The sequence below is a fragment of the Bufo bufo genome, chromosome 11 (genome assembly GCF_905171765.1).
Source record: "Bufo bufo chromosome 11, aBufBuf1.1, whole genome shotgun sequence".
Taxonomy (NCBI): Eukaryota; Metazoa; Chordata; class Amphibia; order Anura; family Bufonidae; genus Bufo; species Bufo bufo.
In genome coordinates, this window is record NC_053399.1 from 96,642,690 (window position 1) to 96,663,019 (window position 20,330).

The 20,330-nt window shown below is 43.3% G+C and overlaps 2 protein-coding genes across 2 annotated transcripts in view; one reads left to right on the forward strand and one right to left on the reverse strand.

Moving 5' to 3' along the window:
* Positions 1-822: 822 nt before the first annotated feature.
* Positions 823-5,365, reverse strand: MLLT11 (MLLT11 transcription factor 7 cofactor). The gene is made up of 2 exons (XM_040411478.1): positions 5,214-5,365; positions 823-3,556 (listed from the first exon to the last, which is right to left on the reverse strand). The coding sequence occupies exon 2, from the start codon at positions 3,548-3,550 to the stop codon at positions 3,329-3,331; it is 222 nt and encodes a 73-aa protein (XP_040267412.1). The 5' UTR covers positions 3,551-3,556; positions 5,214-5,365; the 3' UTR covers positions 823-3,328.
* An 8,364-nt stretch (positions 5,366-13,729) lies between these two features.
* Positions 13,730-20,330, forward strand: part of CDC42SE1 (CDC42 small effector 1) — a 64,105-nt gene continuing 57,504 nt past the window's right edge. Inside the window, exon 1 of the mRNA XM_040411477.1 lies at positions 13,730-13,889. The gene's annotated coding sequence lies outside the window, so the exon portion shown is untranslated. The remainder of the gene's footprint in view (positions 13,890-20,330) is intronic.

Below are 20,330 nucleotides of genomic sequence, written 5' to 3' on the forward strand. Positions count from 1 at the left end.
AAAGAGCTATGTTGTGTTGTTATATTGTGAATAGGAACCATAGTGTTGGAGAGACCCCCCTCCAGGACCCATTAGACTCAATTGTAGTCTCTAATATGACCTGGAGGGGACTCTTTTTAACACACTTTCTAAAGGACACTGAGATGTCCTCTGCCAGAAAGACCGCCCTCAATGGCCCATTAGAAAGAGTCCCCTCCATTGTAGTCTCTAAAGGGGCCTGGAGGGGATTCTTTCTAACACACTCTCTAATGGACACTTAGATGGCCTCTGTTAGAAAGACCCCCTCTCCAAGCCTATTAGACTGACCACATTGTAGTCTCTAATGGGGCCTGGAGCGGATTATTTCCAACACACTCTCTAAAGGACACTGAGATAGCCTCTGCCAGAAAGGAATTATTGCACTTTTGTTCCTTGTGTAGTGTGTGGCTGGAGGCGGAACATGGGGGCGTCGCTGGAGGCGGAACATTGGTGGGGCTGGAAGGGGGCCCTTGATTTATTTTGCCCGGGGGCCCTGAGGGTTCTCAGTCCCTCGGGCAAAGGCATACCAACTTACTAGACACTTCACGTGCAGTGTGAATGCACATTTTGTGCCGCAGTTCCTTCTTTCTCCAGCAGGTGGGCAGCTCGCTGTACCTTTCAGCCTCGAAGATTCCAGAATACATGAGGCAAGTGCTTAATAACTAGTTCCTATAGTATTATTAGCACGATAAGGCTTCCTACCTGTAGTTATGCCGGCGTCCTTCACATGACACCCTTAGGAGAAGATATGCCCTAAACAAACATGCAATCTAAAGGGGGAAAAAAGTCTAAATCAGCAAAAAGTGCAAGTCACAACTGAATTATTTTATTTGGTAGAGTGCAGGTCTTGATATGTTGTCACATGAGTAACGCTGTGAAATGTTTCGTGGACCTGGCTTATGATATTCACATTACTTCAGAGATATTCAGCTCCCCTGTTCCTGTGACCCTATGATAACACTTCCTGCCTGAGGTCTGATCATTCAGCCACATCACTGAACTATTGTGAGGATCCAAACCACCATCCATAGCTAAGTACTGACTAAGTGGATTAGTAATAATGTGAAGAACACCGCCTCATGTGTCGTACCGTCGGGCTACAGTGTAATAGATAGATGGTAAGTTCACCTTTATGAGCTGTGGAATCAGCGGGGCGCTCAAGGTCCTCGTTGTGAGCGGGTGCTCCAGACTGCAGCCCAAGTTCTCTGCCGCCTCGCTGTGGTAGCAGGTCATCGTGGGAAACTTGATCATAAAGAAAACGATAACCTGGTGCAGGTTAATGGAGAAGATATTCCTTTGTCAACGCGTTTCAAGACCGGACAGGCACAATAAATGATAAGAGCAATCGTCTTCTGCCAGAATCATCTTACACAAGGTAGAGGCAACTTTCAACACAGGCATGTTTCTGGCAAAAGAAGATGTTGCTCCTTTGGCAGCGCCTACATGCATCATAATTATGTGAAGATGGGATTCATATTCGGTCCTCGATTGCTAAATTGACCAACCTCTGTCGGGAATTATTGTCCTAAGGGTCACAGGGTAGAGGGGCTTCAGGTTTGTAACCTCAGAATAAGTAAGCAATTAAAATATATATACCTAATGTATACAGAAAAAAATCTGAATATCTGGTGTAAAAAACCAGCAGCCTAGCGACCGATGACAAGCAGTGACCCGACCGATCGCTGTGGTCTCCATTTATCCTCTATCAGAAGACTATGTGTCCTTATGATAGCCAGACGTGAGGTGATATTTTTGTTATTGTCAATGTCGGAGATCTGAAAACTGTCATAAATTTATGCAAAAAGACATATTTAAAGGAAAACCCCAGTCACAGAATGGAAGCTCCTGATCTCCACATTCCTGTGAGGATCTGGTGGACATAAGGGCTAGGAGAGGGAACTGATATGTGCCACCACCACTTCCACCCCTTGAATGAGGAAGATGGCTGCCGCTCCCCAGGGACAGACCATGGATTCTGAGATATAGGTTAATGCAATTGGGCAGACCGCCAAGAAGATTGTCTCTCCCAAATAATGAGCTTTTACCTAAGGAAGCAAGTCGTAAACGCCGACCAGGAAAGTTATCTATAAGGATGACTGTCGATTACGCAAACTAGGATGGCAGATCAATGCAGTCTTTTCTTCAGATTTGAATCTTCAAGATGTTTTAGCTCTATGCTTATGGATATGTTCACACATCAACAATTTGAGTATGACAAATCCACTGTGTATTTGCAGGAGAATAGGCGGCACAGACACCAGACTGACTGAGGATTTTTATCTACACTGTGGACAAAAAATGTTGATTATTTTGTTCTGTAATGTATGCCGAAATCTTAATTTCCGAAGGTGTGGATGTACACACTGCAGTTTCTGCTATGGGTTTTCGTGCAGACCGGCTCTAGGTTTAGCTCCATTGAATGCAGCTAGACCATCAACAGGATTCAGCAGCCACTTTGCAAGGAGTCCACTTGTTAACGGACAGGTCCATTCTTGGCATGGTCTTAAAAACCGTGTGGCAAATACCCTGCCATGGAAACAAAATTAGACGTGGTTTCAGCATAGATTCGGACTGGTTATTGGCACTGAATCCGCACTGAAACCCACTCCCAAAAATCCTCTGTTGGAACATACCTTAAGATTGGCAAATCAGTCAATGTCTCATTGTATAAGAAAATACCATAATTTTTTTTCTTTTTGTTAAAAAGTCATGTGACAATTGCTCGTCGATTATACCTACTTGTAAAATCGCCCAAGTACTTTAGATTATTTTTCATCTTTTTTCCCCAAGTCATGGCTAGAGCTCAGCCCTAACTTCTCATGACTCACCGACCAACCAAAAATCTCAGGGTCTGTACAACCGATATACTTGTACCCACTATTGGTGGTCGCATTCTACAAACCAACAGAAGTTTTTGGAATTTTCCATGCGGTTAACTTAAAGGCTATAAAGGATTCAATTCAGATCTGCCTCAGAGCCAACAACTACATCATGGAGAGCAGGCCGATTGCCTTTGGTTGTTTCGGTTAAATTGACCTAAGGGGATGGAATCAGCTTTAGTTTTGGTTTTCATCAACCATTATGACATTGTGAGGGAAAAACTCAAACTTTACCAGTAAGTGCTTCAAATGTAAAAACTAAACAGATACCAAGAAGTAAAACACATTCAAGAGAAACCACCAGGGTCGTGAAATAAATACATTAATAAATAATAAATTATCTAAGCTTTGTGAGCGATCTGTGGTTGAAAGGCAGGTAGATCACAGCAAGGCCTTGGGTTTTCTTCCTTTAGATTTTTCTTCTTTTTTTTTTAAATCAGGTCGAAGTCTAAGGCTTCAATGCTGGCGATGGGTTCTCGCCAGTAGTTGAACGCAGTGTACTCCAGCAGGACGTCTTCCTCTTTGGGTCCACCTTTGGACATCTTGGAGGTTTTCTCTAAGCCAAGGCACTCCAGTTCGGAGAGATCCAGTTCTGGGATAGGAAGCTTCCAGAACAGGAAGGAATCATATTGGCTGCTCATTGTGTCCAGCATTGTGACCTGAAAAATGGAGGAGAAGATATGTTAACGTCTACAGATGGAGCGTGTGGAATGGACAACGCGCGTTCTTACCTAGAAGATGATGGAGAACCCACCCTTTCCATGGCTGAGAGGAAGATTGTGAACCCAACGAAGAAAGGTGTTCACACCTTAGATGAATTTTGGACAAACCCACCGATTTCACTGTGTGCAGCCGACTATATGAATCGACTTTTCCCTGACGGAATATGTTGGGGGAAAGAAGGATCAGGCAGTTGGATTTCAGCATGGAAGGCTAGTCACCCCCAGAGGTGTCTGGCAGCTGCTTATTCTCCTCTCCTTTCTGAGAACACATGGACACTTGGCCAAGCACAGAGAACATGTGTATGGAGGGGTCGGGAGGAGTAGCTTTCGGACATGCAAGCATTCGGCCGACAGATGCTGAAGGTGTATTATCTAAGCAATGAGGGTGGAGATACAGTCACGGGGCTGAAACCTTGTGGATAAGGGTGCAACAAATCTGTGACATTTTACAGCACCAGCCAAATGGATGAGATATTAAGAAATCTCAAGCGTAACATTACTGCGATGAGGATTTGATATCCTCAGTGTGTGACTTTATGCTGCAGATATTCACTCCCCCCGCAGACAGCTCCCTCCATCATGTATTCACATTGACTGTAATAGCAGAGCTCATACTGCAGTCTGCTCGCCACACCCATGACCGCAAACACTCCATCACCCCGCTATTTATACTGACCACTGTCACCTCCGAGGTCTGGATCACATCTAATATTGGACATGCCACCGACACTCACTCCTGTATGACGGGCACTTCCGCCTCAGTCTCTGATCCCAAATTAATAATCAGGATGCCTGACACCGTACATGGACGATTAAGGGAATTCTCTGATGTGATGAGTATAACAGGGTGGGGATTTCTAACCCCCTCCCACAGACGACTCCCTGATCCTAATGTACCCCCAAAAAGAAAAGAATAGAAGAGAAACCTCCTCACCCTATTAATAGGAAAATTCTGGTCGAAGCAGAAGCCATCTCAGTTATCAATATATTTAAGGATCAGCTTCAAGAGATGCATGGATGGATGGATATATAGATATTAGATAGATAGATAGCTATGAGATAGATAGATAGATAAATAGATAAATAGGGGGATGGATGTTTGATAGAAAGATAGATATGAGATAGATAAATAGGGGGATGGATGTTTGAGAGATATGAGATAGATAGATAGATAGATAGATAGATAGATAGATAGATAGATAGATAGATAGATAGATAGATAGATAGATAGATATGAGATAGATAATAGATAGGGGGATGGATATTAGATATATAGATATATATTAGATAGATAGATATGAGATAGGTAGGGGGATGGATATTAGATAGATAGATATGAGATAGGTAGGGGGATGGATATTAGATAGATAGATAGATAGATAGATAGAAGATATGTAGATATGAATATAATATATATGAATCCTAATGATCATTCTTGGCCTTTCGTTCCTCTGTCATATAATTACAGAATTTTCCACCATTAATGATCCGGCTGCCGCTTTGTTATACTCCGCTTTCCCTGTCATTCTGCTGGCTGACCAGTGATGATAGGTCTAGTGTATGGGATGAGGATGATGAGGGTGTTGGTACTCACTGTGCAGGCGGAGGGGATGCTGCAGGTAAGTCGCAGGCAGGGTATTGTCTGGGCTCCTCCTGAAGACAGGGAGGTTGTGGGAGAATCTTCTGTGGCTTTGTGTGAGCGGCAGCAGCTCCTCCTTCCTCGGTCCTCTCTCCTCACAGCAGAGAATTCTGGGCCAATGACTCAGCCAGATTCTGCAGGATGCTCATCATGCTCATTACCTCAAATGACAACTCCCAGCAGGGACTGGATCTTCCAGTGTGTTCGATGGAAAGAGTAAGACAAGGAGGGACATCAACCCATGTTTAGACAGACCCTCTTCCACCTCTGTGCTGCATCTACTACATAATGCTGAGGAGCACCGTTCTATAGATAGGCGAGGAGCCTGCAGAATCATCTCATCCAAAATGACCATCATCTTTTCTTTCCGTGGTTAAAACGTAGTGCATTCCAAGACATGATACACCTCCTCATGCCTGACGAAGTCCCTGGCTCTTGGCAGAGGTGGCATACAGCTGGCCATACACCTTAGATCAATGTCGGTCAACCATCAAATGTGTATGGTGGCCTCCTGACTGCAGATGTTGAGGGAAAGAAGGATCGAGCTGCTGGATCTCAATATGCCTGATCCTTTTTGTTTTCACTGGAGATAATCCACTGCAACATGTATCAGACAGCAGCTTTCTTCCCATTCAGAATACCTGCATTCTCATATGTGCAGGGCATGCATGTGTATGAGGGGGTCGGGGGAATAGCTGATGGGCTCGGCCGATCTGTCCCATACTCTTATTGGGCCATTCTCTATTTGTGATGCAGTACTGCCCCCTATATTTAAGTTTGGACACTGGGGGCTGAGTCTGCTCAAACAGCCTCTTGGCACCAGGGCTGCTTTCTGGGAGGGTCCAGCAGCGCCCATTAGATTTGCCAACCATTCCAAGAGTCTAGAAGGTCTTCCCCTTTTTCTTTCCAGTGGGGTGGTTTGGACAATTTATTGACTGGCTTGTTGGAAGGGCGGGTTGCCGTATGGAGTCTTGCATTGAGAGGCCACTTGCCTGTTCCCATACATGTTGCAAACTATCCAGACAGCTAGCAAATTCTCCAAGGGCTCATTTTATATCCTGCCCGCTGGTGGTCAGCCTCTTTACAAATATGAGTGTCAGTGGCCTCTGATGGTCCATTAAGTAAAGGCAACTAAGTGCATGAAGCTCCCAGGTCATAAATACCTGTCGACAGAGCAAGTGTAGAACCACCATGGAACTTAAGTGTAGTTGCACTGTACACCGAGGGCGGAACTTACCAAACACCGGCAACAGTTTTGTGCCGTCAAAAAGTTGCAAATTAGAGAGTAGAGATTAAGGCCCACGTTCAGTACATCGGTCTGCCAGTGTGTCATTGCATATCTGAGAAATGTTCACGACTGTATTTTCTGTGCCACGTTCTCGTCATCTCCAGAACATTGCCTACACCTATTGTCTCAGTGGAGAATAATGATATAATTGTGGCTTCCTGTAGAGTATGGGAGTAGTGCACATACTTAGGGGCTGGACCATAGGACTAAAAACTCCATCAAACATAACTGAAAATATTACACTGCACGCACAAGCATGAGGCACTGGATCCCGTTTTTACGAAAGTACTAAGTACACGGCTCAGTGCACCACGGTGTAGTTTCCAACACTCCTTTCCTGGGGATGACCAAAAACCCTTTTCACCCTGATCATGAATTAAATTCCATAACTGCAATGAAGACTGACCCAGTACTGCAGTTGACAATGCAGATTCATAAGCAGCAATCCCTATGGACATTGTAATCACCACCGTTAGTGGTATTCACCCACTCCACTCTGGTGGGCATGGCTGATGCTCGGCTTATCTGCTCCCCTGCTGTGTTCTTCCGACAGCTTAGAGTCACCAGGCCTGGCTGCTGGATTATTTTCTTGGCTTTTCTTGCAGCCTGTGGCCTACTTCTTGCTTGCCCTGCCTCGCTGCCTGTTGGAAGTGCTCTTCAGCTCTTAAAGAGTCTGTGCACCCTAATCTTCCCCAGCCAATGATTGATATCAACCAGGAGTACTTTAGGCACCTTCCTCTATGGGAGGGCGCCTGATCAATAGTTTCTAGTTCTCTAGTGTCATCCAAAGGTGCACTGTTTCTAGATTTGTCTGCCTGTATACCAACTTCAGCTTGTTTCCTGCTTTTGACCCTTTGCTGCTTGACCTAATCTCTGACTGACCTTGGACTGTTTACTGGATCTAACAAACTCTGCCCGGACCTCAGCCTGTCAGCAGTCACTTGAGCAGAGACTACTCCAGGAGGCAGCATCCTGGTGGTTCCCCTGCAGCAGAGTCCGGTCCAGATCCCTGTATAAGGGTTAAAGGGTGAATACGAGGGAGGCCACTTAGATACAACCTTAGGAGTGACCCCAAGCCAAATCCGTTCAAGTGGCGCATCAGACCCACATCCACTTTGTAAAAATGTCAGAGCCGGCTCAGTAACAGCTGAACAACGCGTCTCACAAGAGGACGACTGACGGAAGTACGATTTAAGCTATATGTAATATCTCAATTGAATCATCTCCAAAAGTGGAGCTACCCTTTAAGCAGACGGTGGTGATATTTTTATTCAGCCCTGAGAATTTTTCCAGCTACGACAAGACATAACAAGGCCCCAGAAAAGCAAATAAATGCCTTATTTCCCTCCAAGTCCAGAAATAGACCAGCAGAGAACAATGCTTTCCCTTCCTATGGAACGACTTAAAGCCTCGGATAACAAATACTGAGCTCCTTTCCCAGAATTCACCCCAGCTCTCTGTGGAAGTCACTCTGGTGAATGGAGGCAACGTGTAATTCTTGTTCTGTGGAGGCAAATGTGACTTATCAGGGGTCAATCAGTCAGGAGCGGGCTTAGGAAACATGCCTGCTATTCCAAACAAGTCATTTTTCACCGTACGAGAATGTGGACTGATGGCGATATGAAAGGGCGGGGACTGAGTTTCTATAGCGGCACTGTATTATACTGGTGTAATGGTTCCCTATTGGTATTACTAAGGGCCAGCACAGATGCTGGATTCATGAGCTACAACTTTCTAATATGCCTCAACCTTTCCTTATTCTGCCTCTACCATAAAGACCTTTGCATGGGCATAGCAGTCAGGGACAGCTCTAGGGGTTTTATAGGGCTCACCCATATGCTCTTTATTTTGGGATCAAGCCAGTCGGATGTTTTTTTATAAGTTCCAGCTTTCTGCAACACCATCCGTGACACATGTGCTCATCAGCAGTTGGAGGCGTTTTAGTAGATCCCTGAAAGGGGTTGACCACCTTTATGGGCCAGACCTGCAGAAGGGAAGCATGCCTACCTGCTCCCTACTTATGGGTCCAGGCTTCCTTGACGCTTTGACGTCACTGCACCCAATAACTGGCTGCGATGGTGACCTGACGCCCTTACATCATGTCAGTTGGTCATGTGATGCTAGCAGGTCAGGTCACCAATGTAGCGGTTTCAGAGTGGATGTTTAAAGCTGGGGACCCGAAGGAGCTGAGACCCAGTGTCGGGGAGCAGGTAAATATGCTTCCCTTTTTGCAGGTGTAGTCAGAAGGAGGGTTTGGCAAAAAACACCTGAAAGATGGCCAACCCTTTTAATCTTGAACCCATGACACAGGACACCAGCAGCACCGTGCTGTGTATTAGTTGAAGGGGAGTTCTTGTCAAAACTAGAATTTGAGCTAATAGAGATAATAGAATTAGAAAGGAAATACTTATTTTCCTTATTGGCACTGATCACAGGTTTGTTACCCAAATAAAATAGAGGTCAAAGAGCCAGACAGCCATACAATCCATAACAACAGACCACGGGCAGCTTATAAAATAAAAGCCAATGTATGAGCAAAAATGCATAATGGCAACCTGTCCTTAAAGGGGAGTTTTACATCCCAGCTAGCACTCGTCATCCATTGATCATTATTTTATGCAGTTCACGACCTGCGTTGATCTTACAAGTCATTTTCATATCGAAGGTCACTTTTTGACTGTCCCTTCCTCAGCTCTAAAATTTTTAGTACTTGATGCTCAGCTGCCTTTTAGTTCAGCATTATTACAAATAAAAAATACTATTAGATGAAATGAAGGGTCCTCTTAGACAGTCTGATGAAGGACCGTAATGGGCACCGATGGAAGATAAATCAAGTCGACATAATGTAAAATGCAGGGGAACGAGTGATCGCAGTAACAGTTTCGATCAGCCCATGTGAAGGTTGAGGGCTGATCGAAACTGTGCGGGTGATGAACGATTTTTACTAGTACAAGTATTTATATGCTCACATAAAAGATCCAATCATCTGACGAGCGGTGGGGGGGGGGGGGGGGGGGGGTGGGTAAGAGGGTCGATGATCAGCCAAACAAATATCGCCAAAAAATGAACATGACTTTCTTGTATATGAAAATCCAAAAAAGCTTTATTATAAATATACATAAATATTACATACATACATGATGATAAAAAAGGCAGCACAAGGCGGGACACACGGATGAGGAGCAGGACCCAAGGAGAGGCCGGGAGATCAGCACACCAAAGGGACAGGGATAGAGAGTGCTAGCTGGAAAAACATACCAAAAGACCTCATGGCAAAAACGCCCCAAACAAAGTACAAGAGAGCCAATCATGGAACTGTAGCCAAACAAATGTTTGTTCCCAATTATCAGGCCATGTAAAAGACTCTTAACTGTCTGGTCAAGTAAGAACATTGGGATTAGGCTTAACCTGGGCATACACATTCAATAGTTGTTCGGCCAACAGCCATCTCTCACTGATCCCCCATACATGTTCATCTTGGCTCAACATATATGTGGACTTATCTCCCAGGAGAACAAAAGAACAGGAGAACATGTTCTTCTCAGCTCAACATATATGTGGACTTATCTCCCAGGAGAACAAAAGAACAGGAGAGCATGTTCTTCTCAGCTCAACATATATGTGGATTCTTTGTGGAGAGCAGAGAGGACACTGCTGGCAGCAACTTATCTCCCAGGAGAACAAAAGGATCGTTTGAAAATTAATTTCGCCAGTCCTTCTCTCCCTGGACATCATCTCCCGAGAGGAAGTCTGGAGCTCCCCATACAGAGTGTCAGCTGACAGTAAACTAATGTGTATGGGGCCTTTAGACTTGTAATTGAAACCAAGTCTACATTTCAAGGTATCAGGCAGAGAAAAAACGGAAGGTGAAAACATGGAGGACCTGAGCCTTGCCAGAGTCTCTTTACTAATACTGGGAAAAGGTTTGTTTTGTCATAAACTTTCCAAATAACAGTCAGTCCTGTCATTATGGTTTGTTAATTACACCCTGCGCCTCTTACTTTTCTCTGATTCCTAGCGATGATCTATAATGTGTTTTCCAGACCTGAGGTAACCGGAGGGAGCTGCTGTGTTGGAAGTTGACGAGTTGAGACTTGTATGAAGTAGCAATCATGGTGTGACTCACACAGGACGGGCTCTGCACTTTACAGGCCTAAGAAGGCAAAAGGCGTGTGGGCTTCACATGTGGAGATCATACTGAAGAGATGGAATAGTACAATGATCAGCCATAATATTAAAACCACCTTCCTAATATTGGGTCTCATAATGAATCCTGATGCCACCCTTTAACACTGAAGATGACAGTATACTACTACAGAGGGATCTGGATAGATTGGAGGCTTGGGCAGATAAGTGGCAGATGAGGTTTAACACTGACAAATGTAAGGTTATGCACATGGGAAGGAATAATGCAAGTCACCCGAACATACTAAATGGTAAAACACTCGGTAACACTGACATGGAAAAGGATTTAGGAATTTTAATAAACGGCAAACTAAGCTGCAAAAACCAGTGTCAGGCAGCTGCTGCCAAGGCCAATAAGATAATGGGTTGCATCAGAAGGGGCATAGATGACGGTGATGAGAACATAGTCCTACCACTTTACACATCACTAGTCAGACCACACATGGAGTACTGTGTACAGTTCTGGGCTCCAGTGAACAAGGCAGACATAGCAGAGCTGGAGAGGGTCCAGAGGAGGGCAACTAAAGTAATAACTGGAATGGGGCAACTACAGTACCCTGAAAGATTATCAAAATTAGGGTTATTCACTTTAGAAAAAAGACGACTGAGGGGAGATCTAATTACTATCTATAAATATATCAGGGGTCAGTACAGAGATCTCTCCCGTCATCTATTTATCCCCAGGACTGTGACTGTGACGAGGGGACATCCTCTGCGTCTGGAGTAAAGAAGGTTTGTACACAAACATAGAAGAGGATTCTTTACGGTAAGAGCAGTGAGACTATGGAGCTCTCTGCCTGAGGAGGTGGTGATGGTGAGTACAATACAGGAATTCAAGAGGGGCCTGGATGTATTTCTGGAGTGTAATAATATTACAGGATATAGCTACTAGAGAGGGGTCGCTGATCCAGGGAGTTATTCTGATGCCTGATTGGAGTCGGGAAGGAATTTTTTATTCCCCTAAAGTGGGGAAAATTGGCTTCTACCTCACAGGGTTTTTTTTTTTTTGCCTTCCTCTGGATCAACTTGCAGAATGACAGGCCGAACTGGATGGACAGATGTCTTTTTTCGGCTTTATGTACTATGTTACTATGATGTAAAACCCGATTTTTCAGACCAGACCACCGCCAAACATTGCTCCACTTCTGATTCTCACATGCGCATTGTAGTGGTCTGCATGGGCACTGTGACCGTACAGACTGTGTGCGATGCTCCGCCTGTCCTGAAACTTTTCTATCATAGCCAGCAGGAACATTTTCAGTCATTTGTGCTATGATAGGAGTACAGCCAGACGACGCAACCAATGGCGAACAATTTTTCTGCAAAATCATGCTGTTATTGGCTTGGACACCTGTATGGCCATACCATAGCTCATCTTTCCCACGCGTCCATCACCCTGTCCCCAGTTCTTACCAGGATTATTTTCAGCAATATCCACAAAATATTGGGAACACCACACGAGATCAATCAATTTGGAGATTATCTGACCAGGTTTTTGAGCCATCACAATTTGGAGTTGTCAGAGTTGCTCAGAGGCTTACGTTTGCTCACATCAAGTGATTGTTCAAACGTATCCATGAAGCTCCAGTTTACACTGTATGGGGGAAGTTTGGCACACTCCCCCCCCAAGCAGACCTACAATACTTAGCTGCTTTCTGGCGCTGGGTAGCAACTCCTTGCTTCACTGGGCCCCACAGATATAAACTTCCTGTTTGACGCCGCTGCCACCAATCACTGGCCACAGCAGTGACCTGCCTCTCTTCCGTCACGTGACCATTTGTCATGACGCAAGGGGAGAAGATTACATCCCGGGAGCATAGCGGAGCAGCCAAGGCTGTGGTTTAATGGAGTTAGTATGCTACCTTTCACAGGTCTACTGTGGAGGGGGGGTTGTTTGCCAAATCAAACTCCCCACTTCCATAGGTGTACAGCCTTTTTAACTTGATTAATGCCAAAAGAGCGTCCTTTTGACCTCTGAGAAGCCAGTATACGTTTTTTGCGTTATGGAATGGCATCGTAGACTACGCTAGTCCTTTTTTTGCACGTAGGGTGGAGCTGGAGGCAGGGGCATTGTTAGGGTCTGAAAACATCCGGGGCACAAGCCCACTGTGTTGAAATTGCACATTAAAGGCATGCTTAAAGGGGTGTTCTGGTTTACGCAAATGAAGTGCAGTACTGCAGACTGCAGTCATTATATAATACAACATTCGGTAACTTTCCAATATCTGTTCCTCACCACTGCAGAAATCTTTGCTTGGGCCCTTTAATATTGATGGGAGTGGACCCTGGGCAACCCCACAGATCATCCCCCCACCCCCTTGTACTTTTTACGCTGATCTGCTACTTGCGGGCTGCACGGGCATGAGTTCAGTCACTTCGGTGCACAATCCCGTCCTGCGGCGCGTGATCCCGCGAGACCCGTGACCTCCCGCAGCGGGCCTCGTGGGATCGCGCGCCTCAGGATGGGATTGTGCACCGAAGTGACTGAACTCATGTCCTCGCAGTCCGCAAGTAGCGGATCAGCAGAACAAGTACAAGAGGGGTGGAAGGATGATCTGTGGTGGGTTGCCCAGGTCCAATCAATATTAAAGGGCCCTGGAATAGCCAAATAAAAAAAAAATGCTACCAGCATAACATTCGGGGCACTGGACAAAACATCCGGGCCTCAAGCCCCGAATGTTTTGACCTAACGACGCCCCTGGCTGGAAGTGCAGTCAGGACAAAAGAGCGTGGTAAAAGCAATATTGTATCCGCATTTGATCCTATAATCTTTAAATTGTCCATTGTCATTTTACATGATGTCATCCCGGTAACGAGGTCGTTTAGCATGATTGTCGCCTCTTGTGTGAGTCGTAAGATGCTCTTCTCCTCCCTCCACCCTGGGGAAGTAAGTTTCCCAGCACTGGGAGAGAGTTTGGAGATGGTCACCACCCCAATCCCTCCTCCTCTTCCTTCGCCTTGCACTTTCCGTCTCGTCCACTGTGAGTGCTCTGTGAGATTCTGAACAAACACGGCGAAGAGTAGAAGCATTTCCTTATTCTCACACAGGAACCACACCTCACTGGGGAGCTCAACTTCTCAGCAACTTTCCACCAGCTGCCGAGAAGACCAGAAAAGCCACCGGGTTCCTAGGGTGCTGTCAGGACCACCGACACCAGGTAGGAGGCTCTGCAGGTTCCCACACGAACAAGATCTCTGTAGAATTCTGTGTCTAATATGGAATCTTAGTCCATGTTAGACTTTTTAAAAAATCTTCATCTAAACATTCCTTACGTGCAAGCGTTACAAATTCTGTCCATAAATCTAGCAACAAATTGACTGCAACTTTTTAAATTTTGTAAAAACATTTAGGGACTAGAGGACAGAACCTTCTCAAAGGCTGCATGGAAATTTCCTTTGAGATGAACAGATTCATACATTATGGAATGTTATAGGTTCCTGAGACCCCTCCTGGGGGCTGCAGATAATGAAGGTTAACCCCTTCACAGTTTCATTCTGCTGGTGTCGAGTATAGGACCAGCTTCTGGATATTCGACTTGGTTGCAGAGCTCTACTCTTTATGCTCGGGCTATCTGCTATCTAACTGCTGTCTACTGTGATGATATGGTGGACGTTCTTGGGGGTGGTGATCATGCCAGGCTGGTTCCTGGGCCTGACCACTATGGTTGCATCAAATTCACAGCTATACTCGTGCTTCGAAATTGTACCACCGTAGACCACACTAGTTGGACCGCCTTTCCAATGAAGTACATCAAGGTGAAGTGTCCTTCAAGGACACTCTTGATCAGATACTGTGTATTTTGCTTCAATAAACTTGTTCTGGCCGAAGCGAAGATCAATATGATTGACTATTTTTATAGTCCCACAAGGGAAATGACTATCGACCGTCCTTAAATGTTCCAATGTTCTTAATGTTTAACCATATGAAGACAGTAGTCATTATTTGCTTCAATATCTGGAATCAACCCCTCAGGCAGCTTTCACGGAACATGGTATCGGGCCTGAGGACCACCACTTTGGGCCATACACATGAGGATTCTTATTGATATGGTGATCAACCACTCTAGTGTGGCCCAATGATAAACTGGGACAACCTGAACTTCAACCCCTACCTCTCACAGGGTGAAGAGAGCTTTACTTAACCAATCAAAGACATGCATGTGAAGAGGGACCACCACCAGTCAAGAATAGGCATGGATATAGACAGGGTGTGCAGAGGGGCCCCATGACCATTTTTGCTTCTGGCCCTAGCACTACAAGTAACATTGGAGCTGAAAATAAGCCACAGAAAGGGGTGGGTGGAAATAAGCACAGCCATGATGCTTTGCAGCAAGGTGATGGTTGCAGTCATCTAGTGGTGGAAAGGAGGTGACGACTAGTTGTGGGGGGTTGTTATTTTTTTACAGATACTCATTATATTGGGGAGTCCTGGGGTTCAGGATATAACATACCGGGTATGGGGGCATGTTATGTAACCTGTAATTCAGCCACGATGGAGGGATCTAGGTGTGTCGGTTCATGACTCAGGATAAAAGTGAAAGCCAGGTAACATGTTTTATCTGGCAGGACGGTGAAATCATGCTGCACCGAGGTACGAGGCTCAGGTTACAAGCCGTGAGGACTGCGGGCTAGAGGTGAAAATAAAGGGGTGCAGTAACAGGTGCAAACGATGGCTGCCACACGTGCTGTCCTCATTCCTAATATTCCAGGTGTCACAATACGGTCACTGAGTGAAGATCTTGGAGACCAGGGCACAACCCTCCATCAGGGGAGAGGCATGGATGCTTTATAGTTGGGATAGGCCATAGACAAGCATGTATCCCCACAGGCTGCAACAGATACTAGAATTACACCCCACGCTTCTCCATAAAGGTAGCACCATGCTCGTTATTACTTTCCTCACCCCTATCTGCTATGTCCCTTTAAGTTCATTATATACAATCATGTATGCAAACATACACGATAAGCTCTGTTTGCTCATGAGCCACGAGGCTTAGAGGGGGCGGAGCCTGACAGTGCATGCTGTGACTTTCTTTTAACCCGTATTACACATTGCAGGCTATACGGCTGGTGCCAAACCTCAGGTGCTGATTGGGCATGTTGGGTTTTGGCATGTCTGATTTGTTGTCTGGAATCAGTTTATTCTTCACTGCTGTCTGAGATCACCAGCATGCTCGGCCGAGCTAAGCATTCATGTGTATCCTTATGATGGGACAAAGTGCGGCGTTCTGGCTAACAGTCTCTGGGCAGTAGTAAACCGTAAGGATGCTGCAAGGCCTGGGTGATGCTACGGCCTACTCATTACTTACATAGTTCCAGGCACTGTCCGTACCTAGAGGAAGATTTACCGTAGCCCGACGGTGTATGCCTCGTAATACATGAGGCACTGCATCCGACACTACAGGGAGTGCAGAATTATTAGGCAAGTTGTATTTTTGAGGATTAATTTTATTATTGAACAACAACCATGTTCTCAATGAACCCAAAAAACTCATTAATATCAAAGCTGAATATTTTTGGAAGTAGTTTTTAGTTTGTTTTTAGTTTTAGCTATTTTAGGGGGATATCTCTGTGTGCAGGTGACTATTACTGTGCATAATTATTATGCAACTTAACAAAAAACAAATATATACCCATTTCAATTATTTATTTTTACCAGTGAAACCAATATAACATCTCAACATTCACAAATATACATTTCTGACATTCAAAAACAAAACAAAAACAAATCAGTGACCAATATAGCCACCTTTCTTTGCAAGGACACTCAAAAGCCTGCCATCCATGGATTCTGTCAGTGTTTTGATCTGTTCACCATCAACATTGCGTGCAGCAGCAACCACAGCCTCCCAGACACTGTTCAGAGAGGTGTACTGTTTTCCCTCCTTGTAAATCTCACATTTGATGATGGACCACAGGTTCTCAATGGGGTTCAGATCAGGTGAACAAGGAGGCCATGTCATAAGATTTTCTTCTTTTATACCCTTTCTTGCCAGCCACGCTGTGGAGTACTTGGACGCGTGTGATGGAGCATTGTCCTGCATGAAAATCATGTTTTTCTTGAAGGATGCAGACTTCTTCCTGTACTACTGCTTGAAGAAGGTGTCTTCCAGAAACTGGCAGTAGGACTGGGAGTTGAGCTTGACTCCATCCTCAACCCGAAAAGGCCCCACAAGCTCATCTTTGATGATACCAGCCCAAACCAGTACTCCACCTCCACCTTGCTGGCGTCTGAGTCGGACTGGAGCTCTCTGCCCTTTACCAATCCAGCCACGGGCCCATCCATCTGGCCCATCAAGACTCACTCTCATTTCATCAGTCCAGAAAACCTTCGAAAAATCAGTCTTGAGATATTTCTTGGCCCAGTCTTGACGTTTCAGCTTGTGTGTCTTGTTCAGTGGTGGTCGTCTTTCAGCCTTTCTTACCTTGGCCATGTCTCTGAGTATTCCACACCTTGTGCTTTTGGGCACTCCAGTGATGTTGCAGCTCTGAAATATGGCCAAACTGGTGGCAAGTGGCATCTTGGCAGCTGCACGCTTGACTTTTCTCAGTTCATGGGCAGTTATTTTGCGCCTTGGTTTTTCCACACGCTTTTTGCGACCCTGTTGACTATTTTGAATGAAACGCTTGATTGTTCGATGATCACGCTTCAGAAGCTTTGCAATTTTAAGAGTGCTGCATCCCTCTGCAAGATATCTCACTATTTTTGACTTTTCTGAGCCTGTCAAATCCTTCTTTTGACCCATTTTGCCAAAGGAAAGGAAGTTGCCTAATAATTATGCACACCTGATATAGGGTGTTGATGTCATTAGACCACACCCCTTCTCATTACAGAGATGCACATCACCTAATATGCTTAATTGGTAGTAGGCTTTCGAGCCTATACAGCTTGGAGTAAGACAACATGCATAAAGAGGATGATGTGGTCAAAATACTCATTTGCCTAATAATTCTGCACGCAGTGTACGTGCGCCTGAAATCTACACTGACCCCTGACTACCATACATGTCTACCCCTACATATAGTAGTTATATTCTTGTACATAGGAGGCAGTATTATAGTTGTTATATTCTTGTACATAGGAGGCAGTATTATAGTAGTTATATTCTTGTACATAGGAGGCAGTATTATAGTAGTTATGTTATTGTACACAGGAGCAGTATTATAGTAGGTATATTCTTGTACATAGGAGGCAGTATTATAGTAGTTATATCCCTGTACATAGGAGCAGTATTATAGTAGTTATATTCTTGTACACAGGAGCAGTATTATAGTAGTTATATTCTTGTACATAGGAGCAGTATTATAGTAGTTATATTCTTGTACATAGGAGGCAGTATTATAGTAGTTATATTCTTGTACATAGGAGCAGTATTATAGTAGTTATATTCTTGTATATAGGAGCAGTATTATAGTAGTTATATTCTTGTATATTGGAGCAGTATTATAGTAGTTATATTCTTGTACATAGGAGCAGTATTATAGTAGTTATATTCTTGTACATAGGAGCAGTATTATAGTAGTTATATTCTTGTACATAGGAGCAGTATTATAGTAGTTATATTCTTGTACATAGGAGCAGTATTATAGTAGTTATATTCTTGTACATAGGAGCAGTATTATAGTAGTTATATTCTTGTACATAGGAGGCAGTATTATAGTAGTTATATTCTTGTACATAGGAGCAGTATTATAGTAGTTATATTCCTGTACATAGGAGGCAGTATTATAGTAGTTATATTCTTGTACATAGGAGCAGTATTATAGTAGTTATATTCTTGTACATAGAAACAGCATTATAGTAGTTATATTCTTGTACATAGGAGCAGTATTATAGTAGTTATATTCTTGTACATAGGAGCAGTATTATAGTAGTTATATTCTTGTACATAGGAGCAGTATTATAGTAGTTATATTCTTGTACATAGGAGCAGTATTATAGTAGTTATATTCTTGTACATAGGAGCAGTATTATAGTAGTTATATTCCTGTACATAGGAGCAGTATTATAGTAGTTATATTCTTGTACATAGGAGGCAATTTTTATTGTGAACTTGTACATAGGAGCAGTATTATAGTAGTTATATTCTTGTACATAGGAGGCAGTATTATAGTAGTTATATTCTTGTACATAGGAGCAGTATTATAGTAGTTATATTCTTGTACATAAGAGCAGTATTATAGTAGTTATATTCTTGTACATAGGAGCAGTATTATAGTAGTTATATTCTTGTACATAGGAGCAGTATTATAGTAGTTATATTCTTGTACATAGGAGCAGTATTATAGTAGTTATATTCCTGTACATAGGAGGCAGTATTATAGTAGTTATATTCTTGTACATAGGAGCAGTATTATAGTAGTTATATTCTTGTACATAGGAGGCAGTATTATAGTAGTTATATTCTTGTACATAGGAGGCAGTATTATAGTAGTGATATTCTTGTACATAGGAGCAGTATTATAGTAGTTATATTCTTGTACATAGGAGGCAGTATTATAGTAGTTATATTCTTGTACATAGGAGGCAGTATTATAGCTGTTATATTCTTGTACATAGGAGGCAGTATTATAGTAGTTATATTCTTGTACATAGGAGGCAGTATTATAGTAGTTATATTCTTGTACATAGGAGGCAGTATTATAGTAGTTATATTCCTGTACATAGGAGCAGTATTATAGTAGTTATATTCCTGTACATAGGGGGCAGTATTATAGTAGTTATATTCTTGTACATAGGAGCAGTATTATAGTAGTTATATTCTTGTACATAGGAGCAGTATTATAGTAGTTATATTCTTGTACATAGGAGCAGTATTATAGTAGTTATATTCTTGTACATAGGAGCAGTATTATAGTAGTTATATTCTTGTACATAGGAGGCAGTATTATAGTAGTTATATTCTTGTACATAGGAGCAGTATTATAGTAGTTATATTCTTGTACATAGGAGCAGTATTATAGTAGTTATATTCTTGTACATAGGAGCAGTATTATAGTAGTTATATTCTTGTACATCGGATGCAGTATTATAGTAGTTATATTCTTGTACATAGGAGCAGTATTATAGCAGTTATATTCTTGTACATAGGAGCAGTATTATAGTAGTTATATTCTTATACATAGGAGCAGTATTATAGTAGTTATATTCTTGTACATAGGAGCAGTATTATAGTAGTTATATTCTTATACATAGGAGCAGTATTATAGTAGTTATATTCTTGTACATAGGAGCAGTATTATAGTAGTTATATTCTTGTACATAGGAGGCAGTATTATAGTAGTTATATTCTTGTACATAGGGGCAGTATTATAGTAGTTATATTCTTGTACATAGGAGCAGTATTATAGTAGTTATATTCTTGTACATAGTAGCAGTATTATAGTATTTAATAAAAATATTAACTTTGCACTCAAAGTGGTTTCTCCACTTTAACAATCTTTCACCTACACTGCATGTCAGACTGATCACCAAAGAGAAGGGAAGGAACAACCATTCCGACAACTTGGGCTCACAGAAATGGTTTTCAGTGCCTGGGGTGAATGGGGAATGATAACACAATTGTACTACCCTTCCATTCATTCTCTATGAGACTGCT

Coding starts and splice junctions, on each gene's coding strand:
- MLLT11 (XM_040411478.1), bottom strand. CDS start 3,550: ATGCTGGACACAATGAGCAGCCAATATGATTCCTTCCTGTTCTGGAAG.